Source organism: Talpa europaea, assembly GCF_964194135.1.
Source record: "Talpa europaea genome assembly, chromosome: 8".
Taxonomy (NCBI): domain Eukaryota; kingdom Metazoa; phylum Chordata; class Mammalia; order Eulipotyphla; family Talpidae; genus Talpa; species Talpa europaea.
This window is the reverse complement of record NC_140075.1, coordinates 120,378,285-120,405,598: the sequence shown is the minus strand read 5'-3', so window position 1 is coordinate 120,405,598 and position 27,314 is coordinate 120,378,285. Positions and strand designations below refer to the sequence as shown.

The 27,314-nt window shown below is 39.9% G+C and overlaps 1 protein-coding gene across 2 annotated transcripts; it reads left to right on the top strand.

Annotated features, from left to right (window-relative positions):
- Nucleotides 1-1,150: 1,150 nt before the first annotated feature.
- On the top strand, nucleotides 1,151-27,314 carry CPSF2 (cleavage and polyadenylation specific factor 2; the record flags this gene model as incomplete). Of its 2 annotated transcripts, XM_084241212.1 has the most annotated exons (14): nucleotides 1,151-1,299; nucleotides 2,591-2,750; nucleotides 2,846-2,951; nucleotides 3,910-4,039; nucleotides 6,333-6,448; nucleotides 12,365-12,552; nucleotides 13,215-13,505; nucleotides 18,858-18,958; nucleotides 19,257-19,457; nucleotides 21,241-21,393; nucleotides 22,837-23,062; nucleotides 24,206-24,505; nucleotides 26,715-26,849; nucleotides 27,222-27,314. In XM_084241212.1, the coding sequence occupies 14 exons, from the start codon at nucleotides 1,151-1,153 to the stop codon at nucleotides 27,312-27,314; spliced, it is 2,349 nt and encodes a 782-aa protein (XP_084097338.1). The 2 variants fall into 2 exon arrangements, with proteins under 2 accessions (XP_084097338.1, XP_084097339.1); XM_084241213.1 differs by lacking the exon at nucleotides 21,241-21,393.

Sequence of the window (27,314 nt, the reverse complement as noted above, 5' to 3'; positions counted from 1 at the left end):
GCAGAGGCTGCGGGCAGCTTCACAACCCAGTGCTCAAACGCTGTGCCACCTGGGAGGCCCAGGATCCTACCTTTTTAATCACTCGCGATAATGTAATGTTCACCTAAAAAAATTTCATTTCCTAAGCTGCATATTTCAGCATCTGATTATAACTAATTTAGTATTTTACTATTCATTTTTATCTTTTATTATGTGTTCTATTATCCTTATTTGTTTTATGTAAGGTTAAGCCTCCTAAAATTATGACAATTATCTTTTTTTAAAACAGGAACATATATTATTTGTTGCTGCTTATGGTGTTCATCTTAGGGCAAAACATAAAACTTAAGCACTGCAATTAAAAATAGAAGTAAACCCTTAGTACATTCATGAGACTCTTATTTGTTTATTTTTTAGATTTATAAAGAACTCTTCCTTTGAATTCATGGTGTTTCATCCTGTGTATGACTGAGATATCAGTAAGTAATGAATGTCTAATGTATAACTTTATTATGTTATGAGTAGTTGGGGTAATACTATATTTCCATCTGTTAAAATCTGGGTCTGCCTGTAAAAAACAGCTTGAAAATGAAATCCTTCAGTTCTCTCTGCAAATACTTTGTATTTTCATTTCTGCTCTAAATAAAGTGGGAGCTAAGGTGGATTTGAGGCAGTTCTCCTGACTGCCTGTGACTATGCAGGGCGTTTCTTTTTACAAGCCTTTTTCCTTTGTAAAACAGGAGCGGCAGCTTTCCTGTCCATCTGTGACTATGCAGGTGCTGTGTTTTTCTCCTTTTCCTAGCCACCTGTCCTTTTAAAATGTTAAAAAAAAAAAAAAGAAAGAAAGAAAGAAAAAGGTAGTTTTCATTAGAGTTTCCTGCAGGACATTCATATCATTGTGATACAGTTATAGTAACGGTATTTTTGGAAGGAAAAATTTCTTGGTTCGTTCCGAAAGTACATTTATAGACATTTTTCACTAAGAGAAAATTAGTGTCTATTTATACCTTACAATTAGGAACATGCTAAGTCATTATATTTTTAATTTTAACTTACTTGTTTCAGCAATGATCGACCAACCACTATGTGTAAGACATGCTAATATAGTAGGTATATGTTTTTATTTCTCTTCAAAGAACCTTTTTGATTGCTGTTACTGGACCAAAAAAAAATGACATCTATTATCAAATTAACTACCCTGTCTGGGGTGCAGGAAGAGTCTGCGCTGTGCTATCTGCTCCAAGTTGATGAATTTAGATTTTTACTGGACTGTGGCTGGGATGAGCACTTTTCTATGGATATTATAGATTCCCTGAGGAAGTAAGTTACTTTTCATGTTTGTAGGCTTTTTGTATATCATCTCTTTTCTGCTCTGTAATACTATTTTGATGTAACACAGTGTTTGTTTTTCTGCTGTAACTTAGTTTATAGTAAAATGCTTAGTTTTGCTTAAGCCAGCGTCAAATAGTGATTGTTTTTTACTTGTGAAGTTTTGATTGATTTGTAAATTTTGTTTATCGAAATTTAGCAAAGTGTTAAATTGTTACTTGACTCATGGATCTCAGTAAAATTTTTTGCACTGTAATTTTAGGAAGGAATAAAATTACGTGGTTTTTTTTTTTTTTTTTTATGTAGAAGAATTGGAATACAGGCTAGAGGTGTGGGGGGAGAGAATATTCACCACAGACAGAATGGGGAGCAGAACAGATGAATCTATTGAAATACGCTGCCTGAGGGAAGCAGTGGGTGAGACAGGAGACAGGAGAGGCCTGCAGCACCATGTGTGTTAGCGCCCTGGCTGGGGCTCAAACTTGTGCTGCAGTGGCTGCCTACAGCTTCATGGTGCTAAGACTTAACTCCTTGCGCCACCAGGGAGACTCATAGCAAGATTATAATCACAAAAATTGGAGAGGGGAAAAGCCTTTTTCTGTGTGAAGATGCTGCAGTCAGGTCACGTGAGCTTGCTTTCTGAAGCTTGCTGCTCCCTGGTGAGGGTGGGTGCTCAGGATGATGACTGAGATATAAAAGGATGCTAATGCTTTAAGGAAAAACTCAGTTGTGCTTGCACTATTGTGTTAATTGTGGAAGAAGCAAGGACTTAAATATTAAAAAACTTAGAGCTCATAGCAAAGCATTTTTTTCTAGTTAATTTCTTTTGTTCACGAGAGTATATGCTTCATTGATTAATTGAAGTCATACTACAATGTCAATCACATGCTAAAAAAAAGGCCAAAATCTATAGTAAATATGTGACCATTTAAATGGCTTCTCCTTAACAGTTTCTGAAATTCCAGCTGAGTTCTTGAACTTGATAGTCATTTGAAATCAGCTTCCATGTGGTTTCTGCACTTTCTCATTTTCTCTTTTAAATGTGGCTCGCCACCATCTATGTGTACCTTGCACCATAATTTTAATATCGATGTAGAACAGAGGTAGTAATAACTGAAATTCATAGATGTCGTCATTTTAACTCTCAGGTTTGCCCTTTACTTTGGCACATAGTCTTCAATCCAGAATACTTAAGAGGGATCAGAACCAGCAAGTTATTTTGAATAGCCTCTCTGTACCCTTAACGGGAGATTTGAGTCCTTATTTTGTTGTGTCCTCACAGGCATGTTCACCAGATTGATGCAGTGCTGCTGTCTCACCCCGACCCTCTCCACCTCGGCGCCCTCCCGTATGCTGTCGGGAAGTTGGGTCTGAACTGCGCTATCTATGCAACCATTCCTGTTTACAAAATGGGACAGATGTTCATGTATGACCTGTATCAGGTAATTTATGATATGGAAAAAAAATTTACACTCTTAAAAAAATTTACACTCTTGCAGTGATCATTTTTAACCTTCAGTTTGTGTTATTCTTTTAGTCTCGACACAATACAGAAGATTTCACACTTTTTACTTTAGATGATGTGGATGCAGCCTTTGATAAAATACAGCAGCTAAAGTTCTCTCAGATTGTGAATCTGAAAGGTAAAAAATGCTACCCAGTGGCAAATAATTGAACTAATGTTTTACCTACAGAAAAGTAGAGGGGGGATTTATAGTAATTACAGGCACTGTGGTCTGAAATTAAAAAATTAGCATTTTCTGATGTGGAACACTGAACTTCCCGGAGTCATTTGAATTTTAACATTCAAATACCAAATACTATCAAATACTACCATATGTTAACAGCTCAGCCTTTTCACATTTAACTTGGGAGAGATTTATTTAGTGTTTACTGTGTTTAACGCACAAAGGTAAAGTGACCCGATCCTCCTCTTGGGAACTCAGATTGAGAAGATCAAGTAGCTTAGGTGATTAAATATAGTGATTGATGTAAATGAAGTGCTATGGCAACACGAAATGGAGAATGACTGAATTCTAGAATTTTATACATTTAGAAATTTATTATTTAATTAGGTCAGGAAGTCATAAGTGTATAGTTACAGAGAATTATATTAACGATTTCATAATTAGGAACCCTTGGATTGAAAAAAACAGTGCAACAATGAACTCTGAGCATTTAGCCAGGAAGTAATAATGGTCTCAACAGTTTGGCTTATACTTAATTTTTCTGTAGAATAAGGTCTTTTTCATAATGAGATGTCCTTGTTTTGTTAGAAGTTAGCAAAAGTGGAGGTGCTTAATAATTGTGTGTACAATATAAATATTAAAGTTTGTTAGTTCCTATTATGTGATTTGGGAGCCTACTAGTTTTTAAGTCCAACCTCTAGCTTTCTGTTTGTAAGCACGTGTAACTAAGTGACAGGAGGGGTTACCTCCATTGGAGAGTGGAATGGTGGGGGCAGGAGGGTGAGACTTGCATTTCACTGTGTGCCTTGCCACTTTTGAGTTCGTTATCATTGCCCATATTAGTTACTGACAAATAAGTAACCTTTCTTTAGGGTTACAGAATCTGAGTATTGTCATTATTTTGTTGACATAGGTAAAGGACATGGCTTGTCTATCACACCTCTGCCAGCTGGTCATATGATTGGTGGAACAATATGGAAAATTGTTAAAGATGGAGAAGAAGAAATTGTTTATGCAGTTGACTTCAACCACAAGAGGGAGATGTAGGTATATCAAGATAAACATGGATGGAAAAGCAATTGTTTCATTCTCTGGGTGGGAAATTGGAAACAGTACATTTTTAACCAAAAATTGAAAGCAATTTGAAAACATCAAATAATATTATTTTTGAAATTACTTAATTACTTGCATTGTAAAGAGAAAATTTTGGCATAAGAGATTTTAAAAATTTATGTGTAACTATCCATTCTATAAAGCTGATCTTTCCTTGGAAATATTGCAAAGGAAAGGAATTTTTGTACATCTAATTTTATTTTATATGCACTTGACATGATATTTATTTATTTTTAAAAAAGATTTATTTATTTATGTATACAAGAACTGGAGTACAGGCCAGAGGTGTGGGGGGTGAGAGGATTCAGCAGAGACAGAGTGGGGAACAGAACTGACTGAAATACACTGCTGAGGGGAGCAGCGGGCAAGACAGGAGAGGTCTGCTGCAGCATGTGGGTAGCTCCCTGGCCAGCCGGGGATTGAACTCATGTTGCAGAGGCTGTGGATTGCTTCATAGTGCTGTGCTTAACCCCTTGCACCACCTAGGCGGCCCACTGACATGATATTTAAAGGAACTTTGTAGGTAGGTTTTTTTTTTTAATTTTTTGGTAATGGTCAGTAATTACCCCCTTAAAAGGGAACATGATAGTAATACTTTTAAATACTTTATTTTGTACTGAGCATTACTGTAAAACTGCTTTGGTGTCTAATCTCGTGCAGTCTTCTGTTATTTCGTACATTAAGTTCATGCTTTTTTGTATTCAGTTTCTTCAAGATCTTTTGTGTCTTATTTTTTATCTTATAAAAATAAGACTAATAAATTGAACTTTAAATTTTAGTAATCACAAGATCAATGAGGAAAGGATGAATATTTGAGTAAATGGTATCCAACCATTTTTGGAAAAAGATCAGATTTTTTTGCCATATAACAAAATAAATTTCAGATGGATTATAATTAAATAGAAAATGAAACAGTATGGGTGGGTCTGGTCTCTGATTTGGAAAAGACTTTGTAAACATACAATCAATGGACCAAGTTACATAGGAAAACTTGGATAGATTTGATTAAATACAGGTTTAAAATGTCTGAAACAAACTATATTAAAAGACCAAAAGAAGGGAAAATACAGAGCAAGTTGTACATTTTATATCTATATGTATAGATAAGAAATATGCATACATATTGCATATATGCCTATAAATGTGATTAATCCAAAAGATAACAGTTGTAAAGTGAATAAAACTTAAAAGTTTAGGAAAAGACAAAATTCTAATTTTTTTTGTATTAGGTATCATTAAAATTGTTTTTGAATGGTCATATTCTTCTGGGAGTAGTTAATGAATGCATTGGTCTTTCTGGTTGAACCTTTCTGGAAAAGGGAGAGCTTTCTGGAAAACCATCCAGCAATGTTGTATACTCTACATATACATTTCTAGGCTTGTGTCCTTAAGAAATGCAAAGATTTTTGTGGAAACATTCTTTAAAAGGTTATTTATAATGCAAAAAAATGTAACCTAAATGTCAATAAAGAGAAATGATCAAATAAAATGTCATCAGACACAATAGGAAGTTTTTGCAATGGTTAAGAATTAGATTTAGAAAAAAACTTGAATGTGCTGGGGAAAAGCCAGGCTAGAGAACCGAGTAGGTAGATGTATGCATGGGTTAGTGCCTCTTCATATGCCATATACACTGCACGCACATGATTGGAAGTGTGTACACTAAAATATTACGTTATTCATCTTCGACTGATGGTACCCTGGAAGATTTTTATTTTCCACTACCCTTATTGAATTTACTAGATTTTCTTATCAAGAAGCATGTATACTTTTATAGTAAGAGAAGGAAAACCACATAAAAGATGATGCTTATTTTTTTTTTTTTCTTTTATAGAGGCATGTTTTTTATTTATTTGTTTGTTTGTTCGTTTGTTTCGTTTATACATGCACTGGGTACAGTCAGAAGCGCGGGAGGGTGAGAGAATTCACCAGAGCCAGAGCAGGGAGCAGAGCAGGCAGAAGGAACGAAGTACACTGCTGAGGGGAGCAGCGGGCGGCAGGAGAGGTCTGCGCGCCATGTGGGATCCTCCTCCGGTGGCCGGGGAGCAGCCGGGGATCGAACCGGCGCCGCAGTGGCTGTGGGCAGCTTCGCAACCCAGCGCTCAACCGCTGCGCCACCGGGGAGGCCCGATGATGCTTATTTTTTAAGTAAGAAAAACTATTGTTTGGGATGTAAAAGCTATTTGAAGGAATGTAAAACACTCTTCTTAAACTTTGTTATAGCCACTTAAATGGATGTTCCCTGGAAATGCTAAGCAGACCCTCCCTACTTATCACAGATTCATTTAATGCTACGTATGTGCAGCCCAGGAGGAAACAGAGAGATGAGCAACTTCTGAGTACGTATTATATAACGTCCTTTTTAAAGAACTGTCCAGTACATGGTGACATGAATTGCTGATTGTGCTGTGTAACTTTTTTTCATCTTAAGACATTGGCTAACTCTAGTATTTTTGAAAAAATGTTACATGACCCTGTCAATATTTTATATAAGAATATATTTTAGTTGGTTTGAATTAACTTTGGTGGGATCGTTATAAAGATTGGTTTCTCCCTGCCATTCAGGACATAACTGTCTTTTCCTGGCACTCACTGGTATGTTTCTAAGGAAAGCCAAATTATATAAAGATTTCATGTGAGTATATTAGAAAAACATTAACGCTCTAAGCTACGTGGGATTTTGACAGGGAAAATTGGATTCTACTTTTAAACATTTGAAATCATTACTCCTATCTGGTACTTTAAAAGTATAACTTGTTTACTACAGTACTTGACTTTTTAATGTCTCCAGTTTTTGAGTTTGTTTTTTTTTTTCCGCTAAAGCTTGGTTTTGCCAAATATTTCCAAGTAGACTTTCATCTAAGGCAAGGAAATCTATTTATAAAGATACTTTGGTTGGAAGTGGGTAATCGGTATTATATTCTTTAGGCCTATATACATACATGCATGCATGCATACAGAACATATATGTGTAAATATAAAGTATGTGTGTATATAAATTTGAGAATTATTTATAACAAAGTGCTTTGGATGGACATGTGAGACTGCAGAGGCCTGGAAACCCCAGGTAAACCTACCCATTTGACACATTTATCCAGTTTTCCCAGTGTGCTATACGAATATGTTCTGTGTGTACTGTGTTATGATGAGTAATTTCTGTGTGTACTATGTTATGATAAAAAAGGATTGGGAACCACTGATTTATAATTTTTCAGTGGGAAAAAAATTGAGTTAATGACATTCTTTTTCACTGCTGTGAAGACATTTAACAGAATAAAAGTTGTATTATGGATGAGATAATTTTATTTATTTATTTTAATTTTATTTTTATATTCCCCATACAATTGCAACCCCCTTATTTTGACCCCAATCTCTCCTTTCCCCACCCCCCACCCCCCATAGTGTGTCTCTGGTTCATAGTTGTTAGTTGATTTTGATTTTTTCTTTCTTATAGCTATTCTTTTTCCTGGTCCCTTATTTAGGTTTTCTAGATTCCTGCTATGAGTGAGACCATCCAGTATTTCTCTTTTTCTTTCTGGCTTATTTCTCTGAGCATGATCCCTTCCAGCGCCATCCATGTTGCTGCAAATGGCATGTGTTTATCTTTTTTGAATGCTGAGTAATATTCCATGGTGTATATGGACCACATCTTCTTGATCCAGTCATCTATTTTGGGCATTTGGGTTGTTTCCAAAGCTTAGCTATTGTAAATAGCGCTGCTATAAACATAAGGGTGCAGGTGCTCTTTGGAATTGATGTTTCTGTGTCCTTTGGGTAAATACCTAAGAGTGGAATTGGTGGATCCTATGGAAGCTCTATGTTTAGTAGGTCCAGAAATCTCCACACAGCTCTCCATAGTGGTTGGACCAGTTTGCACTCCCACCAACAGTGCAGGAGAGTTCCTTTTTCTCCACAACCTCGCCAACATTTGTTGTTTGCTAGTTTTTTTAATATGTGCCATTCTCACTGGTGTGAGATGGTATCTCATGATAGTTTTGATTTGCATTTCCCTGATTGCAAGTGATGTTGAACATTTTTTCATATGCCTGTTGGCCATTTGTATTTCCTCTTTGGAGAAGTTTCTTTTTAGCTCTTCTGCTCATTTTTTGACTGGATTATTTTCTTTGTTTTTGTGAGTCTCATCAGCTCTTTGTAGATTTTTGTAATCAGTCCTTTATCATTAGTGTTGTGTGCAAAAATGTTCTCCCAGTTGGTGGGGTTTCTCTTTGTTTTGGCTATTGTCTCCTTTGCTGTGCAGAAGCTCTTTAATTTGATGTAGTCCCAGCTGTTTATCTTTGCCTTCACTATCACTGCTTTGGGTGATGTGTCTGTAAAGATGTCTTTGAGGTGCATGTCATGTAGTGTTTCGCCTATTTTTCCTTCTATATATTTTATGGTTTCGGGTCTTATGTCTAGTTCTTTAATCCATTTTGAGTTGGTTTTTGTGCATGGTGTGAGGTAGTAGTCAAGTTTCATTCTTTGGCATGTAGTGATCCAGTTTTCCCAGCACCATTTATTGAACAAACTTTCTTTGCTCCAGTGCATATTCTTTGCTCCTTTGTCTAAGATTAGTTGACCATAAATCTGTGGGTTTATTTCTGGGCTTTCTATTCGGTTCCATTGGTCTGTGTGTCTGTTCTTGTTCCAATACCATGCAGTTTTGATGATTATGGCTTTGTAGTATAGTTTGAAATCTGGGCGAGTGATGCCTCCATTCCCTTCCTTTTTTTTTTCAGGAGGGTTTTGGCTATTCGGGGTTTTTGGTGGCTCCATATGAATTTCATCAATATTTTTTCTATTTCTTTGAAGAATGACATTGAAATTTTGATTGGAATAGCATTGAATCTGTATATTGCTTTTGGTAGGATGGCCATTTTGATAATGTTAATTCTTCTGATCCATGAGCAGAGAATGTCTTTCCATTTCTTTGTGTCTACTTCTATTTCTTTTAACAGTGTTTTATAGTTTTCTTTGTATAGTTCCTTTACTTCTTTTGTCAGGGTTATTCCCAGGTATTTGATTTTTTTTTTTTGTTTCAATAATAAAAGGAATGGTTTTCTTGATTTCTTCTTCCGATTTATTGTTGGTGTATAGGAAGGCTACTGATTTTTGTGTGTTGATTTTGTATCCTGCCACTTTACTAAACTGATTGATTAGTTTAATTAGTTTTTCTGTGTAGTTTTTGGGGTTCTCTATGTATATTATCCTATTGTCTGCAAATAGTGATAGTTTGACTTCTTCCTTGCCTATTTGGATTCCTTGTATGTCTTTCTCTTGTCTTATTGCTCTGGCTAGGACTTCCAGTATTATGTTGAAAAGCAGTGGTGAGAGTGGACATCCTTGTCTTGTTCCAGATCTTAATGGGAATGCTTTCAGCTTTTCACCATTGAGAATGATATTGGCTGTGGGCTTGTCATTTATGGCCTTTATGATGTTGAGGTATGTTCCTTGTATCCCGAGAATTTCAAGGGCCTTTATCATAAATGGGTGTTGTACTTTGTCGAATGCTTTCTCAGCATGTATGGATATTATCATATGGTTTTTATATTTCTTTTTGTTGATGTGTTGGATTACATTGATTTTTTGGATGTTGAACCTTGTGTCCGTGGAATAAATCCTACTTGGTCATGGTGAATTATCTTATGGATGCATTGTTGAATTCTGTTGGCAAGGATTTTGTTGAGGATTTTTGCATCAGTGTTCATTAGGGAGATTGGCCTGTAATTTTCTTTTTTTGTGCTGTCTTTGTTGGGTTTTGATATTAGTGTAATGTTGGCTTCGTAGAACGTATTTGGTAGTATTCCTTCTTTTTCAATTTTTTGAAAGAGTTTGTGTAGGATAGGCACTAATTCACTGCTGAACGTTTGGTAGAATTCATTTGTGAAGCCGTCTGGGCCTGGGCTTTTGTTTTTGGGGAGTGCTTTGATTACTGCTTCAATTTCACTTCTTGTAATTGTTCTGTTTAGTTGTTCTATTTCTTCTTTGTCCAGCTTTGGATGATTATATCGTTCTAGGAATTTGTCCGTCTCTTCTAGGTTGTTAAATTTGTTTGCGTATAAGTGTTCATAGTAATTTCTTATTAGTCTTTTGATTTCTACTGAGTCTGTTGTGATTTCTCCACTTTCAGTTATAATCCTATTTATACATGTTTTCTCCCGTTTTTTCTTTGTGAGCCTTGCTAGAGGTTTGTCTATTTTGTTTATTTTTTCAGACAACCAACTTTTGGTTTCATTGATCTTTTGGCTTGTTTTTTTTAATTTCTAATTCATTAATTTCTGCTTTGATTTTTATTTTTTCCTTTCTTCTACTGGCTTTTGGGTTTTTTTGTTGTTCTTTTTCTAGTTCTTTGAGATGTGAGATTAGGTTGGTTTTTTGAGTTCTTTCTTGTTTGTTGATGTGAGCCTGTATTGCTATATATTTTCCTCTTGTTACTGCTTTTGCTGTATCCCATACATTCTGGAAAGTGGTGTCCTCCTTGTCATTCAACTCAAAGTATTTTTTAATTTCTTCTTTGATCTCCTCATTAGTCCAGTGGTCTTCCAGTAGTGTGGATTTCAATCTCCATGAAGTGGGAAGGTTCCTTGTTTTCTTTTCATGATTTATTTCTAGCTTGATACCTTTATGATCGGAGAAGATAGTTGGAATGATTTTGATTTTCATGTATCTGTTGATGTTAGTCTTGTGGCCCAGTATGTGATCGATTCTGGAGAATGATCCATGCGCACTTGAGAAAAATGTGTACTCAGATTTTTTTGGGTGCAGTGTCCTATAAATGTCTGTTAAGTCCATGAGTTCTATATCTTTATTTAGGGCTCTAGTGTCTTTATTTTTTGTCTCGTTGATCTGTCCATTGGTGAGAGTGGGGTGCTGAAGTCTCCCACTATATATGTATTTTCTTTAATGTCTGTTTTCAGAGCTGATAATAATTGTCTAATATATTTTGGTGCCCCTTCATTTGGTGAGTATATGTTGATGAGGTTTATATCTTCCTGATGTATTGTCCCCTTGATAATAATGTAGTGTCCCTCCATGTCTCTCTCTCTCTTTATTTATTTATTTATTTATTTGTTCGTTCATACAAGCACTGGGTACAGTCAGAAGTTCGGGAGGGTGAGAGAATTCACCAGAGCCAGAGCTGGGAGCAGAGCAGGCAGAAGGACCGAAGTACACTGCTGAGGGGAGCAGCGGGTGGCAGGAGAGGTCTGCGCGCCATGTGGGACCCTCCTCCGGCGGCCAGGGAGCAGCCGGGGATCAAACTGGCGCTGCAGAGGCTGCGGGCAGCTTCACAACCCAGCGCTCAACCACTGCGCCACCGGGTCTTTTTTCTTTTTTTAATTTGAAGTCTATTTCATCTGATATAAGTATGGCTGTTCCTGTCTTCTTTTTTTGGTCCATTTGTTTGTAGGATTGTTTTCCAACCTTTTACTTTCAGTCTGTATTTATCTTTTGTGGTTAAATTTGTTTCCTGGAGACAGCAGAAGGTTGGATTTTGTTTTTTAATCCAGCCTGCTACTCTATGTCTTTTTACTGATGAGTTTAATTCATTTACATTTAGAGTTGATATGTTGGCATCTGTGTTTGCCATTTTGGGTTTTTTTGTGATTTTATTCCTTGCTTTATTCTGTTCTTCTTGTTCAATCCTCTGTTGGTTTTGGCTTTAGGACTTCTTGTAGAATTTTTTGGAGTGAGGGTTTAGTTATCATGAATTTCTGGATTTTCTGTTTGTCTGAGAAGGTCCATATTTTTCCTCCGTAGAGGAAGGAGAGCATTGCAGGGTAAAGTATTCTTGGTTGGCATTTGCTGTCTTGAAGTTTGCTGAATATGTTATTCCATTCGATGAGATCATTTTACACCTGGCCTAGTAATTACTTTTTTATAAATTATAGTCTTTAGAGCAAAAACAGAAAAATAAGGTTATTTTTTATTTCATTTATTAACAATTTATTCATGCTATAAGAACCGGGGTACAGGCCAGATGTGCGAGAGGGTGAGAGGATTCACCAGAGACAGAGCGGGGAACAGAACAGGCAGACTGACGAAATACACTGCTGAGGGGAGCAGCAGGTGAGACAGGAGAGGTCTGCTCCCTATGTGGGCATCTTCCTGGCCGGTCAGCAGGAACCCATGCTGCATAGGTCGCAGACAGCCTCACAGCGCTGTGCTCAACCGCCCACGCCACCAGGGAAGCCCTATCTTTTATTTTAGTAGCAGAGTACTGTTATGTTCTATAGGGATTTTGCATTCTTGTTTTCTAGCAAATGTCCTGGAAACACTTCGAGGTGATGGGAATGTATTAATAGCAGTGGACACTGCAGGCAGAGTTTTGGAACTTGCTCAACTTCTTGATCAAATTTGGAGAACTAAAGATGCCGGATTGGGTGTTTACTCATTGGCACTCCTAAATAATGTCAGCTATAATGTGGTGGAGTTTTCAAAGTCCCAGGTTTGTTTTCATGTTATCATTGTAAAATACAGTGATTGAATTTCTAGGAAACAATGTCTTCATTGCGCTTTGGATTTTCTATAAAGAGGAGGAGGAAGAAGAGGAAGAAAGTGATGATGATGATGATGATGATGATGATGATGATGATGATACCTAAAAACCACTGCTGTTCTGTGTGTTTTTCATTCATCACTTCCTATAATCTTCATATATCCTATGAAGTCCTATATTTTTGTCTCCATGTTACAGATCGGGCGAGTTGCTTCTCCTTTAACCCTTAATGTCCCCATTTTTAAAATGGGACAAAAATAGAACAGTCATATACATCTTAGGCTGTAAATGTTAGAATTCATTTTCCTTTTGAATAAACTTTCCCTTGAAATAATAATTTCTGGGGTAAGATACTTAGAACTTGCACTGCCTTCTTAATAAGATTTCATGGGACTTAAAACTGAACCATAATACAAAATTGAATTTTTAGAAATGAATGCAGGGGTGGGCAGCAGAAGCAGAAAATAAGCAGCTTGTTAAAACAGTGCAAATTTAAGCAACCATTAGTAGGAGACTTAAAGCAAGGTAGAATTTAACCTCCTTTGCTGTAGACTGCATTGAAGTTATGATTTCACATTTTCTAATTATTTTCACCCTTTCCCTCTCATTAGGTAGAATGGATGAGTGATAAGTTGATGAGATGTTTTGAAGATAAAAGAAATAATCCATTTCAGTTTCGCCATCTCTCTTTGTGTCACGGTCTTTCTGACTTGGCTCGTGTCCCTAGCCCTAAAGTGGTACTTGCCAGCCAGCCTGACCTGGAATGCGGATTTTCAAGGGATCTCTTTATTCAGTGGTGTCAGGACCCTAAGAACTCAATCATTCTAACTTACAGAACTACTCCTGGGACGTTAGCACGTTTCCTAATTGATAATCCTTCTGAAAAAATTACAGAAATAGAGGTAAGCACTTGTGTGTGAACTTTATCTTAACTGTTTGAGGGATGTACTATGCATGATGTTTCTGAAAATCTGTGAACAAAAATGAAACTTGAAATTGGTTCAGGATGTTTGTCAAAATAGTAGTTGCCATTAGTAGCACACATTCCAGAGCTCCTTAAGCTGGAATTTCTCATTCCTGAGCCCTCCTGTGGTGCTTACCCAGAGGGTAACCTCCTCGCTGCATTCTCAGCCTCTCTGAAAATTTCCTGTCACTCCTTTCCCTGGTTGAAATCTGGCTGTTGGCGATGCTTTTTTCCTTTCTTCCTCTCCAGTAGATGCTCTTTTTTTCCTCTTTCATGCTTCATGTGTTTGGGGCGGGGGCAGGAGAGGGGGCATGAAGGGGAAGGAGGGGGTAGGTGTCCCTTCTGTTCTGAAGCTATCATGCCCTTTCTCTCTGGTAGTTGGTGCCACCGGACTTGACAGTACACTGACCCCTCCTGGGTCTCTTGTATTTTGTTGTGCATTGGTGAGTTTAGACCCTGGTTCTTAGTCTTATTAAAATGATAGAGATTTAAGCAACCATTGGTAGGATACTTAAAGCAAGATAGAATTTGACCTCCTTGACTGCCTGTCCACTCTGACTTGGGGAGAGCAGTTCCTTGATACTGGCTTTCTTTTTTTTTTTTTTTTTTTGTGGGACCCTTGCCAGCGGCTGGGGAGCCAACCAGCGCTGCAGAGTCTGCGGGCAGCCTCGCAGCCCAGCGCTCAACCGCTTTGCCACCGTGGGAGGCCCAATACCGGCTTTCTTAATGAGCTTTTCTTCTACTCCCCTTCAGCCCTCTGCCCAGTCGGCTGTCCATTCCCATGGTCGTGCCCTTTACCTTGTGATGACGGGACCATCTCCAGATCTGCACCTCCAGTGTCCCTCGCTGATCTTATAGCCGGCCTTCTCTGTTACTCTCCTGCCAGTGTTGGGACTTAGAGTTGATGAACCCCAAGCACATTTACTCTCTTTCATCCCTACAGTTCTGTAAATGCCTTTTACCCTTTTCTATTTTTGTGCTCACTTGGCAAAGCTTTGACTTTAAGTCTAATTGCTTACTCTCTGTCTCTCCCCAGACAGCTTCGTATTACTGGATTCTATCATGTGGGCAAGTTTTCCTTCACATTTTTGACCTCACAGCTCAGAAAGGCACCCACGACTGACACTCAGCATCCTGTAGGCTTTTCCTTTTCCTGCTCTGCAGTAAGACAATTCCACACCTCTATCTCCTCAACCATCCTCCAGCTCCCTCTCAGTTCTCATCCTGTAGCACATGACCTTGTTTCAAACCGAGAACTAGAAGCAGTCAGACAGAATTCCCTTATCTTCTTGTCACTATATGCTTAACCTATTTCTGCATCCACATTTGCTGTCTTGTCTCCTGTTACAGGAGCAAGATAAATCAGATGACCAATATGCCAAAAGACATTTTTTTCTTAATAACCAACCTATCATATCAGTTTTCCAAAACTAGCACCATTTACTGTGTAGTGTATAATAAGCAATACTGAGTGGGTTGGTAACTGCCAAAGTTGTGCCGAGTTCTGGTGACTGCTCTCATTGTGTCTCCAGAGCAGCCATCTTCAGGCATGTTCAGTTTGTTAAAACTAAGCAGTAAGGGTCTCTTAGCCTTTAACCCTAAGAAAAGCATAATAATAGTAACTAATATCTGATGTACAGTCATGATAAATAGAGAATTGTTGAGAAGGATTCACAGCAAGCAAACCGGAGTAAAATGCTACCTTTTGTGTTATTTAATAGCTTAGATATACAGAATTAAATGAACTCAGAAATGCTTGAAACACTTCCATCAGATATGAAATACTGAATTAGAAAAATATTACTAGAAATTCAATTAAAATTGGTATGCCATTTGAAGCATTAATAAAAGAACATTAAAAGTGGTTTGAATTTGAAAAAAATTTGAAAATTACAGAGCTAAAACTTCAAGCATCAAGTTTTTTATTTTATTAACAAGTAGTATGTTGTTAGGCTCGGAATTCTTTCCCCTCTCATCTCGTTAGGACTATAGATCCATTTTTTTCCTATTATCTTCCATGTTTTCCCTCTCCTTGGTCATGTCCAGAACAGTTTGTTTTTGTTGTTGTTGTTTTCTGTTTTTTAAAGATTTTATTTTTATTTATACAAGAGCTGGGGTATAGGCCAGATGCACGGGAGGGTGAGACGATTCACCAGAGACAGAGTGGGGAGCAGAACAGGCAGACAGACTGAAACACACTGCTGAGGGGAGCAGCAGGGAGACAGGAGAGGTCCGCTCGCCATGTGGGTTGCTCCGAGGCCAATGGGGATCGAACCGGCACTGCAGACGCTGCAGACAGCTTCACAGCGCTGTGCTCAGCCGCCTGCGCCACCAGGGAGGCCCCATGTCCAGATCGGTTTTAACTGTGCTTCCCCTGATGCCCAGACTTGCTTTTCTTCAAGTCTGCCCTGTCTCGGGGAATAGCAGTGCTTTGCACATTTACTCAGTAGACAGTTTTAAAATGATCTTTGAAGTATAATTTATCCTGAAAATATGCGGCATGATATATTTTCCACAGATTGAACACGCCTACGTAGGCTCCGTCCAGACCAAGGAAGGGAATGTTACCAGAGTCCCCTTCCTGACGCTGCCCGTCCCTTCCATGGGGAACCCCGGTCCTGACTGCTGATGCCCAGATTAATAAAACTTATGTTCAGTTTCTCAGTTTTCTCTTGCCAACCATATCCACCCAGCAGCACATCCTGTGTACCTGCAGGTGTATCTCAGTCTGCCTCCTTTTCTCCAAGCTCACTGTCACCATCCTGTCCAGGCTGAAAGGTCCTGTTGCCTGGTCTTTGCAGTAGTATCCTAACTGGTTTCTCTATTTATATATTTTTCCTTTTATAGTCCTTTAATCCTTTCTTTTCACAGCATCAAGGTGATATATCCTCTCCCCCCTTTTATTGTGACAAGGACCATCTCACATACATTTTACCGCCTCAGCCATTTTTAGGTTTTCAGTACTGTAGTGTTAGCTGTATGAACATTGTTTTGCAACAGATCTCTAGAACATTCCATCTTGCAAACTCTTAAGCACATTGAATAGTAACTCCCAAAGGCATCTTTTAAACAGTCATCATTTCCTGCTGCTCCCTTGCTTAAGCCCTCTGGTGATTTCTTTGTGTGCTCTGTGAATAAAATCCAAACTTACCCAGACTTTTGAAATACCTCCTGATCCACGCGCTTTTCTGTCTTTATCTCATTCCACCTTTCTGTGTTCCACTCTGCTCAGGCTCTCTGCACTAGCTGTGCCTTCTGCCTATAATGCCTTTCATAGACGTGCACTTGGCTCTCTCCTTGGCACTCAAGTCTCAGGTTAAAGGCCACCTCCTCAGGTAGGCCTTCTCTGACTTCCAATCTAAAGTAGCTACTCGCGGGCCTCCCCGGTGGCACAAGGGGTTGAGCACCACACTATGACGCAATCCACAGCCTCTGTAGCACGAGTTCAATCCCTGGCCGGCCAGGGAGCAACCCTCCTGTCTCGCCTGCTGCTCCCCTCAACAGTGTATTTCGGTAGATCTGCCTGTTCTGCTCCCCACTCTGTTTCTGGCGGATCCTCTCACCCCCCACATCTATGGCCTGTACCCCAGCTCTTGTATGCATAAATAAATATTTTTTTAAAAAAAATAGCTACTCGCATGCCCACCCATCATGTTACTTCATTTTTCAAGATTTATTTATTTTTTTGCGTAGAAGAACTGGGGTGTCAGCCAGAGCTGCCGGGGGTGAGAGGATTCACCAGAGACAGAGTGGGGAGCAGAACAGGTGGATCTACTGAAATCCACTGCTGGGGGGAGCAGCAGGGAGACAGGAGAAGGCTGCTGTGCCATGTAAGTCACCTCCCTGGCTGGGCATCGAACTTGTGCTGCAGTGGCTGCTGATAGCTTCATAGTGCTGCGACTTAACCCCTGAGCCACCAAGGAGGCCCACAGTAAATTTTAACACAATGAAGTACTATAAGTTGCTGGTATGCTTTCAGATGGCACTTCACAACTAACCTTAAGTTAGTTGTGCCACTTGAGTTTTAATATAATACCAAAGAAGAATAGTAATGAAAAGGCTATTTAAATCCTTTGCCTTTTGCAACTATGCATCTGTGTGAGGCTGGATTTTCTTCACATACTTAATTAACATAAGCAACATATTTCAAGAGATTGACTATAGAAGCCGCTGTGAGAATCCAGCCGTCTTCTCTTGTCCTAAACATTGAAGAGATTTGCAAAAATGTGAAATAATTCTGTACTTCTCACTAATTTTTTTTTTCTTTTGCTATGGAAATAATTGCATTTTGTACATCATGTTAGTGCTAACATGTAATGGTTATTTTTGATGAACAGATGTTTTTAAGATTTTTCAGTTTTAATTTCTGACATGGTAAATATTGATAAATATGACCTATAAAAACACAAAGACACCTTGGGGTTCTCAGTAATAAAGAGTCCAAGTTTTGAAAACTACTAATTAAACATCCTGTACTGATGGATTTAAAAATCGTGCCATTTTACTGTTATAAACATTGCTACGGTGTGATCCCCGCCCACCACTAGTGTGATTGTTTCAGTAAGATAAATTCCTGAAAGTAGAAATGCTGTGTCAAATGACAACCATGTTTTTATTTTTAAATGCTGGCAAGTTGCCTTCCAACATAGTTTTCCTAATTTTTCCCATAGATAGTGGATGAAGGTATCTTATTCCCATGTATCAATTAGCATTGCCAACCTCATAGGTTTTTAATTTATAAAAATTTGCAGTTTTCGAAAATCATTGGTGAAATTAGACCTTGTTCATGGTTATTCTTTGCTTTCCTTATTTCATAAATTGCTTGTATTTTTTTTAATGTGTTGATCATTTCTCTTAACTGATTTGAAAGAGTAAAAGTAGCTTCTAATGGTTACATGATTTCCCATTTTCCTTTGATTTTATGAGATTTAATATGCCCAAGTGAGTTTTTTCCTATTGCCATATTTATTCGTTTTTTTTTCCTTTATGGCTTTTGGGTTTTCCATTATATGTAGACTTCACTTAACTTCAAATTATAAGAAATACTTGTCTTTTTTTCCTGTTTGGTGATTTCTAGCCAACTTGATTTAAATCAAATCCATCCAAGAAATGTGATAGGTCAGTTTTATAACTAATCTAAAAAGAGTATGTGATCACATGTAATGGAAACTTGAATAATCTCAGAGGAAAATCCAGATGCTGAATCAGTTCTCAGACATGTTGTATCACATACTCCCTTCCTTAGTCCCCCCTAACTCTGGTATTTCCATTTGTCTGCTGTTTTCTTCAGTTGAGGAAGCGTGTGAAGCTTGAAGGGAAGGAACTTGAAGAATACTTGGAAAAAGAGAAGCTTAAGAAAGAAGCTGCTAAGAAACTTGAGCAGTCAAAAGAGTGGGTTATTTTCAGATTATGAGTTTATATAAGAGAACTTATTCCTAAGATAAAAACATTCAATTGAATATATTTAAATTTTCTTTTGATTTCATCACTTTTGTTATATCTTTCAAATGATACTGGAATTCCTAATTGTTTCATTGCTAATTTTAGTATGTGTTTGTTAACTGACCGTTAAAGCTGTATGTCAACACAAAATATCAACTCAATAATAATAGAACAACTCAATAATAATAATAATGTGAAAATTCAGAATCTTGGGCACTTTATGACCTTTATTCCCAAATCCTCTTAGGGCAGACATAGATTCTAGTGATGAGAGTGACGTTGAGGAAGATATTGACCAGCCATCGGCTCACAAAACTAAGCATGACCTGATGATGAAAGGTGAAGGCAGTCGGAAGGGAAGTTTCTTCAAACAGGCTAAGAAGTCGTACCCTATGTTTCCTGCCCCAGAAGAAAGAATTAAATGGGACGAATATGGAGAAATTATCAAGTATGTAAGCAAAACAGGCATTTTCTTACAGATTAGAGGTATGACTATTATCACTTGAGCTTATTTGAACTTTCTTCTGGTCATCACGTACTTTGTTCATTCCTGAGCACCTCAGCTTGAAAGATGTTGAAAATGTGTTTGCAATGTAAAACCAGAAATGCTGAGGAACATTTACAGAATTTATGTTAAAGGAAAACTGGTTATTTTATTACTGCAACATCGGAAAGCTTTAAAAAGATGATCAAGACTTTTTTCCTCTGACTGAAAAGAGAGGTAAAGGACTTGCATTGGAGGAAGACCTAGAACAGGAAGAACCGTGGATGGGTAGGGATGGTTTTGGGGGATAAGTTATGTCTTAAATAGTATTGTGCACATTTTAGTTACAAGAGGAACAGTGAGAGCAGGGTAGAGTCGTGGAAGATCTGCACAGTCCACACCTCCTATTGGAAAACGACTGAAGTCACATGCTCTGTTCACACACTTGAAAACACCGCTGCCCGGCATCAGGATTCTTCGGGGTCCCATCGCTTTCCTGGTGCTTGTGAAATGCACATTGTCTCTCATGACCTGGTTCCCCCACTTTTCTGGTGCGTGTCTGTGAGGTTCTGTTACGTCAGTACTCTCTTCTCTCCGGTGCTGCCAGCCTCCTCTGTGTCCTTCTGCGCAGCCTTTCATGGCCTGCCTGTGCACATGGCTCCCTTGGGCCTTTTCTCGGGCTGCTGAATCTTGCCTACAAACTATTGGAAGCCTGTCCTGTTTCCTGCTTGCCACCCCAATCCAGTTAGGTTGCTCTCGTACTTGCTTTGTCCTTCCAGAATGCTGGCTGAGCACACAATGGACTTGGGTCACCTTGGACTTAATGAGGGAAATTCCATTGTCTCCTGGGCCCTCTAAAATAATAGAGGGAAAAACAACAGTTTAAATAGTATTGGTGGGTTTGCATACCATTCCACTTAATTGGTGACCAATCTGTTTAGCACATGGACATGCTCTTTAGCTTCATTTTCTTATCTAAAAATAGGGAGAAGAATTAAGTGAAGCTGTGTTTTTAAGGCACTTAGCATAAAATCTGACTCATGGTGAATGCACTTTAAGTGGTTGCTACTGCTGTTACCACATGGATTCCAGTTGGAGGTATTGGACTCCAGGCCTGAGAAGCTGCTACTGCATGCTTGGATTAACAGGCTTGGATTCTCAGAGAGGAGTAGGGGTGGTGTGGGGTGGGGCATAGACAATTACATGGATGGTCACAGAGAATATTTTTTTCAGTATGCTCACGTAGAATTCTGGTATTGGAAATAAAATGGGAAGATCGATGTCTTAATAGTTTGTGGGAATGAAGATGAAGGCTTTTGAGGGTGCTAGTGATTTTGTATCTCAGTCTTCTTAGTAAAGCGCATAGGGGACAGTCATCTGCTCTCTTTGGGTCCAGAGAGAAAACCTGGGAGTCTTAAATCAAAGGAGGTCTGGGATTTATAGGGCTTGGGAGTTGGTGTTGGAAATCACAGAAATTGAGAAGAGAATTGTTGAAACAGACGCAGGGCTGGGTTGCAGTAGTACTTGTGACAGCCACTGAGATCTTCTAACAACCCGTCGGGCTCGTTCTCTAGGCCACATGGTGCGTTTTTAAAGATCAGTCCTTAAAAGCCATGATGAACATTGTATATGCAGTCATCTGGTCATTGACATTGTGCAGTGCATTGGCTTTGGATTAAATGTATATTTTAATCTTGAAGAGTTTAAAAATTATGCCATCTACTCTAATTAGAAACTTATCATTTAGACCCGAGGATTTCTTAGTGCCAGAACTTCAAGCTACTGAAGAAGAAAAAAGCAAATTAGAATCTGGCATGACACCTGGAGATGAACCCATGGATCAGGATCTATCTGACGTTCCCACGAAGTGTATCTCCACAACAGAGTCTATTGAAATAAAGTAAGTGTTTTTGTTGCGTTTTGAAAATAGATTGCAAAATAAAATTTCAAGCACTTGAATGACATAATTTATATCATTTCAACAGTAAAGTTTCTGAATATCCTCTAGGAAGTTTAGCCTTTTAAACATTGATTTGTTTCCATGCAGACTTGTAAAGTACAGTGGTAGTTTCTCTTTAGACATTCGAGTGTCAGAGTGAATTGGTAATGAGGTGGGGTTAAACATGAAATTGTGTGTTTACATGAAGACATGCTCTTTCTGGCCTCCTTAGTCTAACGGCAGGTTAACTGGTACAGTTCACAAGTTGCATTTGTCTCACTGCGTGTGTAAGAAACAGGCATCTACTCTTGACTTCAGCATCTCTAATATCTTAAACACGTCCATGTCAGCAGAAACAGCTAAGAAACCAACCCCCCCCTTTTTTTTTTTTAAAGATTTATTTATTTATGCATACAAGAACCGGGGTACAGGCCAGAGGTGCAGAAAGTGAGAGGATTCACCAGAGACAGAATGGGGAACAGAACAGGCAGACTGACTGAAATCCACTGCCGAGGGGTGCAGTGGGGAGACCAGAGAGGTCTGCCGTGCCATGCGGGTATCTCCGTGGCCAGGCAGGATTGAACTCTCACTGCAGAGGCTGTGGACAGCTTTACAGCACTGCGCTCAACCACCTGCACCACCAGGGAGGCCCAGAAACCAAAACCTTTTCCCCTCTTTTGTTTGGTACAATAAATGATCCTTCTGGAATATTTTTTTAAGTCAAAGAGCAAAGTGGTTTATTTGTCTTGATATCATGTGCTATTTGTACTCTAGGCTGTATCTAAGACCTAAATAATACCTATTAACAGTATAACACATGTACCTTCCTCAAGTCCCCATTTTACATATTGTGTTCATTTCTTTTCTGATAATAAAATCTGGAGGGGAAGATCCTATATCTCCAAACTATATGCTATGTTTTATTTTATTTTTTTGTTTGTTTGTTTGTTTTAAAAGTTTAATGTGCTATTTTTTTAAAATTATTTATTTATTTATTTATACAAGCACTGGGTACAGTCAGAAGCGCGGGAGGGTGAGAGAATTCACCAGAGCCAGAGCGGGGAGCAGAGCAGGCAGAAGGACCGAAGCACACTGCTGAGGGGAGCAGCGGGCGGCAGGAGAGGTCTGCGCGCCATGTGGGACCCTCCTCTGGTGGCCGGGGAGCAGCCGGGGATCGAACCGGAGCTGCAGAGGCTGCGGGCAGCTTTGCAACCCAGCACTCAACCGCTGCGCCACCTGGGAGGCCCCCTATATGCTATGTTTTAAACTAGTGTTTCATCAATTAAAAAAAAAAAAAAAGAATTCTACGTTATTTATAAAACTTAAAAAAAAAATAAAAGCCATTAACCTAATTTTAGAAAAAGAATCAGAAAAGTAAGCTGAAAGAATTATATCTAATTACAGAGCCAGAGTTACGTACATAGACTATGAAGGACGCTCTGATGGGGATTCCATTAAAAAAATAATTAATCAGATGAAACCACGACAATTGATCATCGTCCATGGGCCACCGGAGGCCAGTCAGGATCTGGCAGAGTGCTGCCGCGCCTTTGGTGGCAAAGATATCAAAGTGTACATGCCGAAGCTGCACGAGACGGTGGATGCCACGAGTGAAACTCACATCTACCAGGTACACAGGCCACATTTGAGCCACACAGACATAAGTACTGTCTGCTGCAGTTTAGGGAAGGTACATTTGGAAGACAGTGGTGAAAGAGATAGACATAGTCCCCTGCCCCTAAATCTTAAGAGTTTGTGGGGCTTAGGACAGGATATTACATGATTCTGCGGTGCTCCTCTGATTGGGGAAGCTGAGGGTGCCGTGGGATCAGCTAGAGGGAGACCCTAACTCAAACTTGGAGGTTAGGAAGAGATTTCCCGGAGGTGGTAGTGACAACCAAACTGGATCCCAGTGGGTCTTTAGAGGGGTTGCATATGGAGCAGGTAGGGGGACGACCGTCTTGGACAGAGGGAATAACATTTGCAAAGGGAATGATGAGAGGACAAGAATTCCGACGTTTTATAAAAATTCGTGGATGTCAGTGTCCCACTCCTTAACAAAAAGGTGGGGGACAGTCCAGAGAACAGGAGCAGCATAGCCGAGAGATTAAATTAACTCGTGTTCGTGGGAGATGGTGTCAGTTAACGCAGGAGTGACGTCTGTACTTGTTTGGAAAAAGTGGATTGGAATTGACCAGGCAGAGTGGTGATTCTGGGAAGAACAAGAGGAAGCAGTAAGAACATGGGCGTGTGAAACTGTGGAATATGCAGGAAACTAGAAACAATTCAGTGCTCGAAGTAGCATCAAGAACCATTGACAGAAGCAGCACCTTGTCAGCCTTGGCTGCGCATGAGCATCACCTGGGGGCTTTGGGGGCCTGGGAGGACTTGGCTATCCGGTCTCAGCCTCACCAGTTACTTCAGAATCACTGGAGGTGGGGTGCTGGCACTCATTTTTTTTTTTTAATGGCCGTGTGATTCCAGTGTGCAGTCAGGGTTGAGAACCCCTTCTCTGGAAAGTAGACGGGGGCCCTAGTGGTCTTAGGGGGCCCTGCTGCTCATGGTAAGGATCAGAGGAGTGAAAGATTTTGAAAGTTTCATGCACATGACCAGAGCTAGAAAATGACAATGCTGGGTTTTGTTTGTTGTTTTGTTTTCTGTGGGCTTCATATCTCTCTCTCTCTCTCTCTCTCTCTCTCTCTCTCTCTCTCTCTCTCTCTCTCTCTCTCTCTCTCTCTCTCCCCCTCTCCCCCCCCCCCTTTTGCGTATGTAGGTGAGATTAAAAGACTCACTTGTCAGCTCCCTTCAGTTTTGTAAGGCAAAAGATGCTGAGTTGGCCTGGGTGGATGGTGTCTTAGACATGAGAGTCTCCAAAGTGGACACCGGGGTTATTTTAGAAGAAGGTGAACTGAAGGATGATGGGGAGGACTCAGAAATGCAAGTGGACGCTCCTTCCGACTCGAGCGTCATAGCGCAGCAGAAGGCCATGAAGAGCTTGTTTGGAGACGACGAGAAAGAAGCCGGGGAAGAGAGCGAGATCATCCCTACCTTGGAGCCCTTGCCGCCTCATGAGGTGAGAAAGCGCGCCCTTCTGTCTTTTCCTCAGCTGGCCACCCTTCAATTGTTCTCAGTGTTTTTAACCTTTTAAAATAAGTGTTACATGTAAAGATTACTAATTCAGTGTGGTTAGAATGATAATTTATTATTTTTTTTAAGATTTATTTATTTATGCATACAAGAGCTAGGGTACAGGCCAGAGGTGCAGGGGGTGAGAGGATTCACCAGAGACAGAGTGGGGACAGAACAGGCAGTTTGACCGAAGTACACTGCTGAGGGGAGCAGCAAGCGAGACAGGAGAGGTCTGCTTTGCCATGTGGGATTCTTGCCAGCTGGGATTGAACCTGCACTGCAGAGGCTGCGGACAGCTTCACAGTGCGGCACTCAACTGCCTGCGCCACCAGGGAGGCCCCGGTGTGGATTTTTAAATACTAAGTTTGCTGATGGTGAGGGCCTTCCTCCTGCTCCAGCCAAGAGCTTCCTAGCTTGCTGAGTGTACACGCTGGCATTCCTTGTTTGTATGTTGTCAAGTCAGTTCACATCGCTTTTGGTTTTGATACAGTTAGTGTAATGGTGGGAAGACTCAGGGCAGAATCTCCATGATTCGAGCCGACGGGTGAAGGAGGAGTCCTGGAGCCCTTGGTGGCTTTTGCAGGCTTTTATTTGGATTTACCAGGTACACGGCAGGCAGGGGTGCCGGGGGTTCAGGAGGCTGGCAGGCCTCCCAGCCCCCAGCAAGTCTTCACTCTTTCTGGGCTCACTGGCGTTCTCTCATGGCCTCTGCTTCTCACTTGTTCTGGTCTCTCCACTTTTCCTCTTTCTGCTGTTCCCCTTGCTCTGTTCTGGCGTCCCCGTGACGCCGCCCTTATAAGCCCAGTCTCAGCCCAGGTGTATCTCACTTACATATGCCCACACCCCACTCCAGATGACCATCATCAGGCATGCATTCAGGACTGCAGATCCATCATCAATCCCAATGGCGGGAGGGCAGAAAAAGCCTGATACTTTTTTTTTTTTTTAAAGATTTATTTATTTATTTATACGAGCACTGGGTATAGTTAGAAGTGCGGGAGGGTGAGAGAATTTACCAGAGCCAGAGCGGGGAACAGAACAGGCAGACCGACGAAGTACACTGCTGAGGGGAGCAGCAGGCGGCAGGAGAGGTCTGCGCGCCATGCGGGACCCTCCTCCGGTGGCCGGGGAGCAGCCGGGGATCGAACCGGCACTGCAGAGGCTGCGGGCAGCTTCGCAACCCAGCGCTCAACCGCTGCACCACTGGGGACCCCCAAGCCTGATACTTTTTACCTTACCCTACAGTTAGAAATCTATAGAACCTTCACTCTGGAAAGTAGACGGGAGCCCTAGTGGTCTTAGATGTCCTACTGCTCATGGTAAGGATCGGAGCAGTGAGAGTTTTCAAGGTTTAATACACATGACCAGACCCAGAAAATGACGATGCTGGGTTATGTTTGGATGTAGGTCTGGTCTAGTGTTTACATGCCCTGCAGAGATCTAGTTAACTGGCAAAGATTTCAGGTAATTCACTTACAACAGTGTTTAAAGTCTAGTATGAGATCTGCACTTCTGTCAGGTGATACCTTTGTCCTCGCTGTGCAGTGAAGAATTGAAAACAACACTCGGTCACTGGGTTCCCTTCTCGTAATATTCCTGATACTGGGAGGAGGAATTAGAAGCTTTTTCTCTTTGTCTGAAGCTCGCGTTCCTCAAAGCAATTTCAGAGTAATAGCATTAGGTTGAACCACATGCCTTGCTGGTTCTGAAACCCATGTGTTCTCTCTAAGGGGGAGTGCACGCAGGCCCCAGGGAGAATTACCTTCCAAATTCAGCAAAGCCCTAGACTCTGGAGAAGGAATTTTTGGTTCAGCTCTGCCTACTGGCACTCTAGTTGACCCCCTTAGGCAAGTGGGTGAGTGAAGAGCATAACATCACCAAACATCTCTGTTATTATGAGGCATGACTAATAAAATTGATTGTGAAACATTCAGAAAATGTGAAGGGCTTTGTAATGTTAAGTAATGAGGTAAAATTAATGAGGTAAAATTCAGAATAACAACTTGGAATGTGCGGGCTTGAGATGATCTGTCATAGGGCTTCAGAGAGAAAATGCCTTCGAGATCATGCGTTACTTATTTCACTTTATCCAGGACAGCTGTGTATTTGGTCTTTTGTTTGGAGTTATTATTTTCCCTTTTCCCTTATCAAAGGTTCCTGGACATCAGTCTGTTTTTATGAATGAACCAAGACTTTCAGACTTCAAACAAGTTCTTCTACGGGAGGGGATTCAAGCGGAATTTGTAGGTGGTGTACTGGTTTGCAACAATCAAGTAGCAGTCCGCAGAGTAAGTGCTTTTAATTAAAGGTAAACTGAACAGATGCTTCTGATGTTTAGTCACTTTGAATTCTGTAAGTCTTGATTAGTAATTTCACAGAACTGGAAATCAGTAATTTCTATTCATAATGATGACCTTGAAGGCTTATAAAAGTGACTCACAAAGACATGATATATCATTTTATTGTACATTTTTATCATTTGAATCCTCTGACATTTATGTAAAATTCATGATTTGAATATTACATGCACATTCTGTGAATCAGAGCAACCCATTTCCTGACCAATCATAGAATAATTTAGTTAATATGTTTTGGTTATGTCTGCATATTAATGGATAGAAAATGTACTAAAGCACTTTTCTTTTTTACTTGGTTTCTAGACGGAAACTGGACGTATTGGATTAGAAGGCTGCCTTTGTCAAGATTTTTATAGGATAAGAGACCTTTTATATGAACAATATGCCATTGTGTAA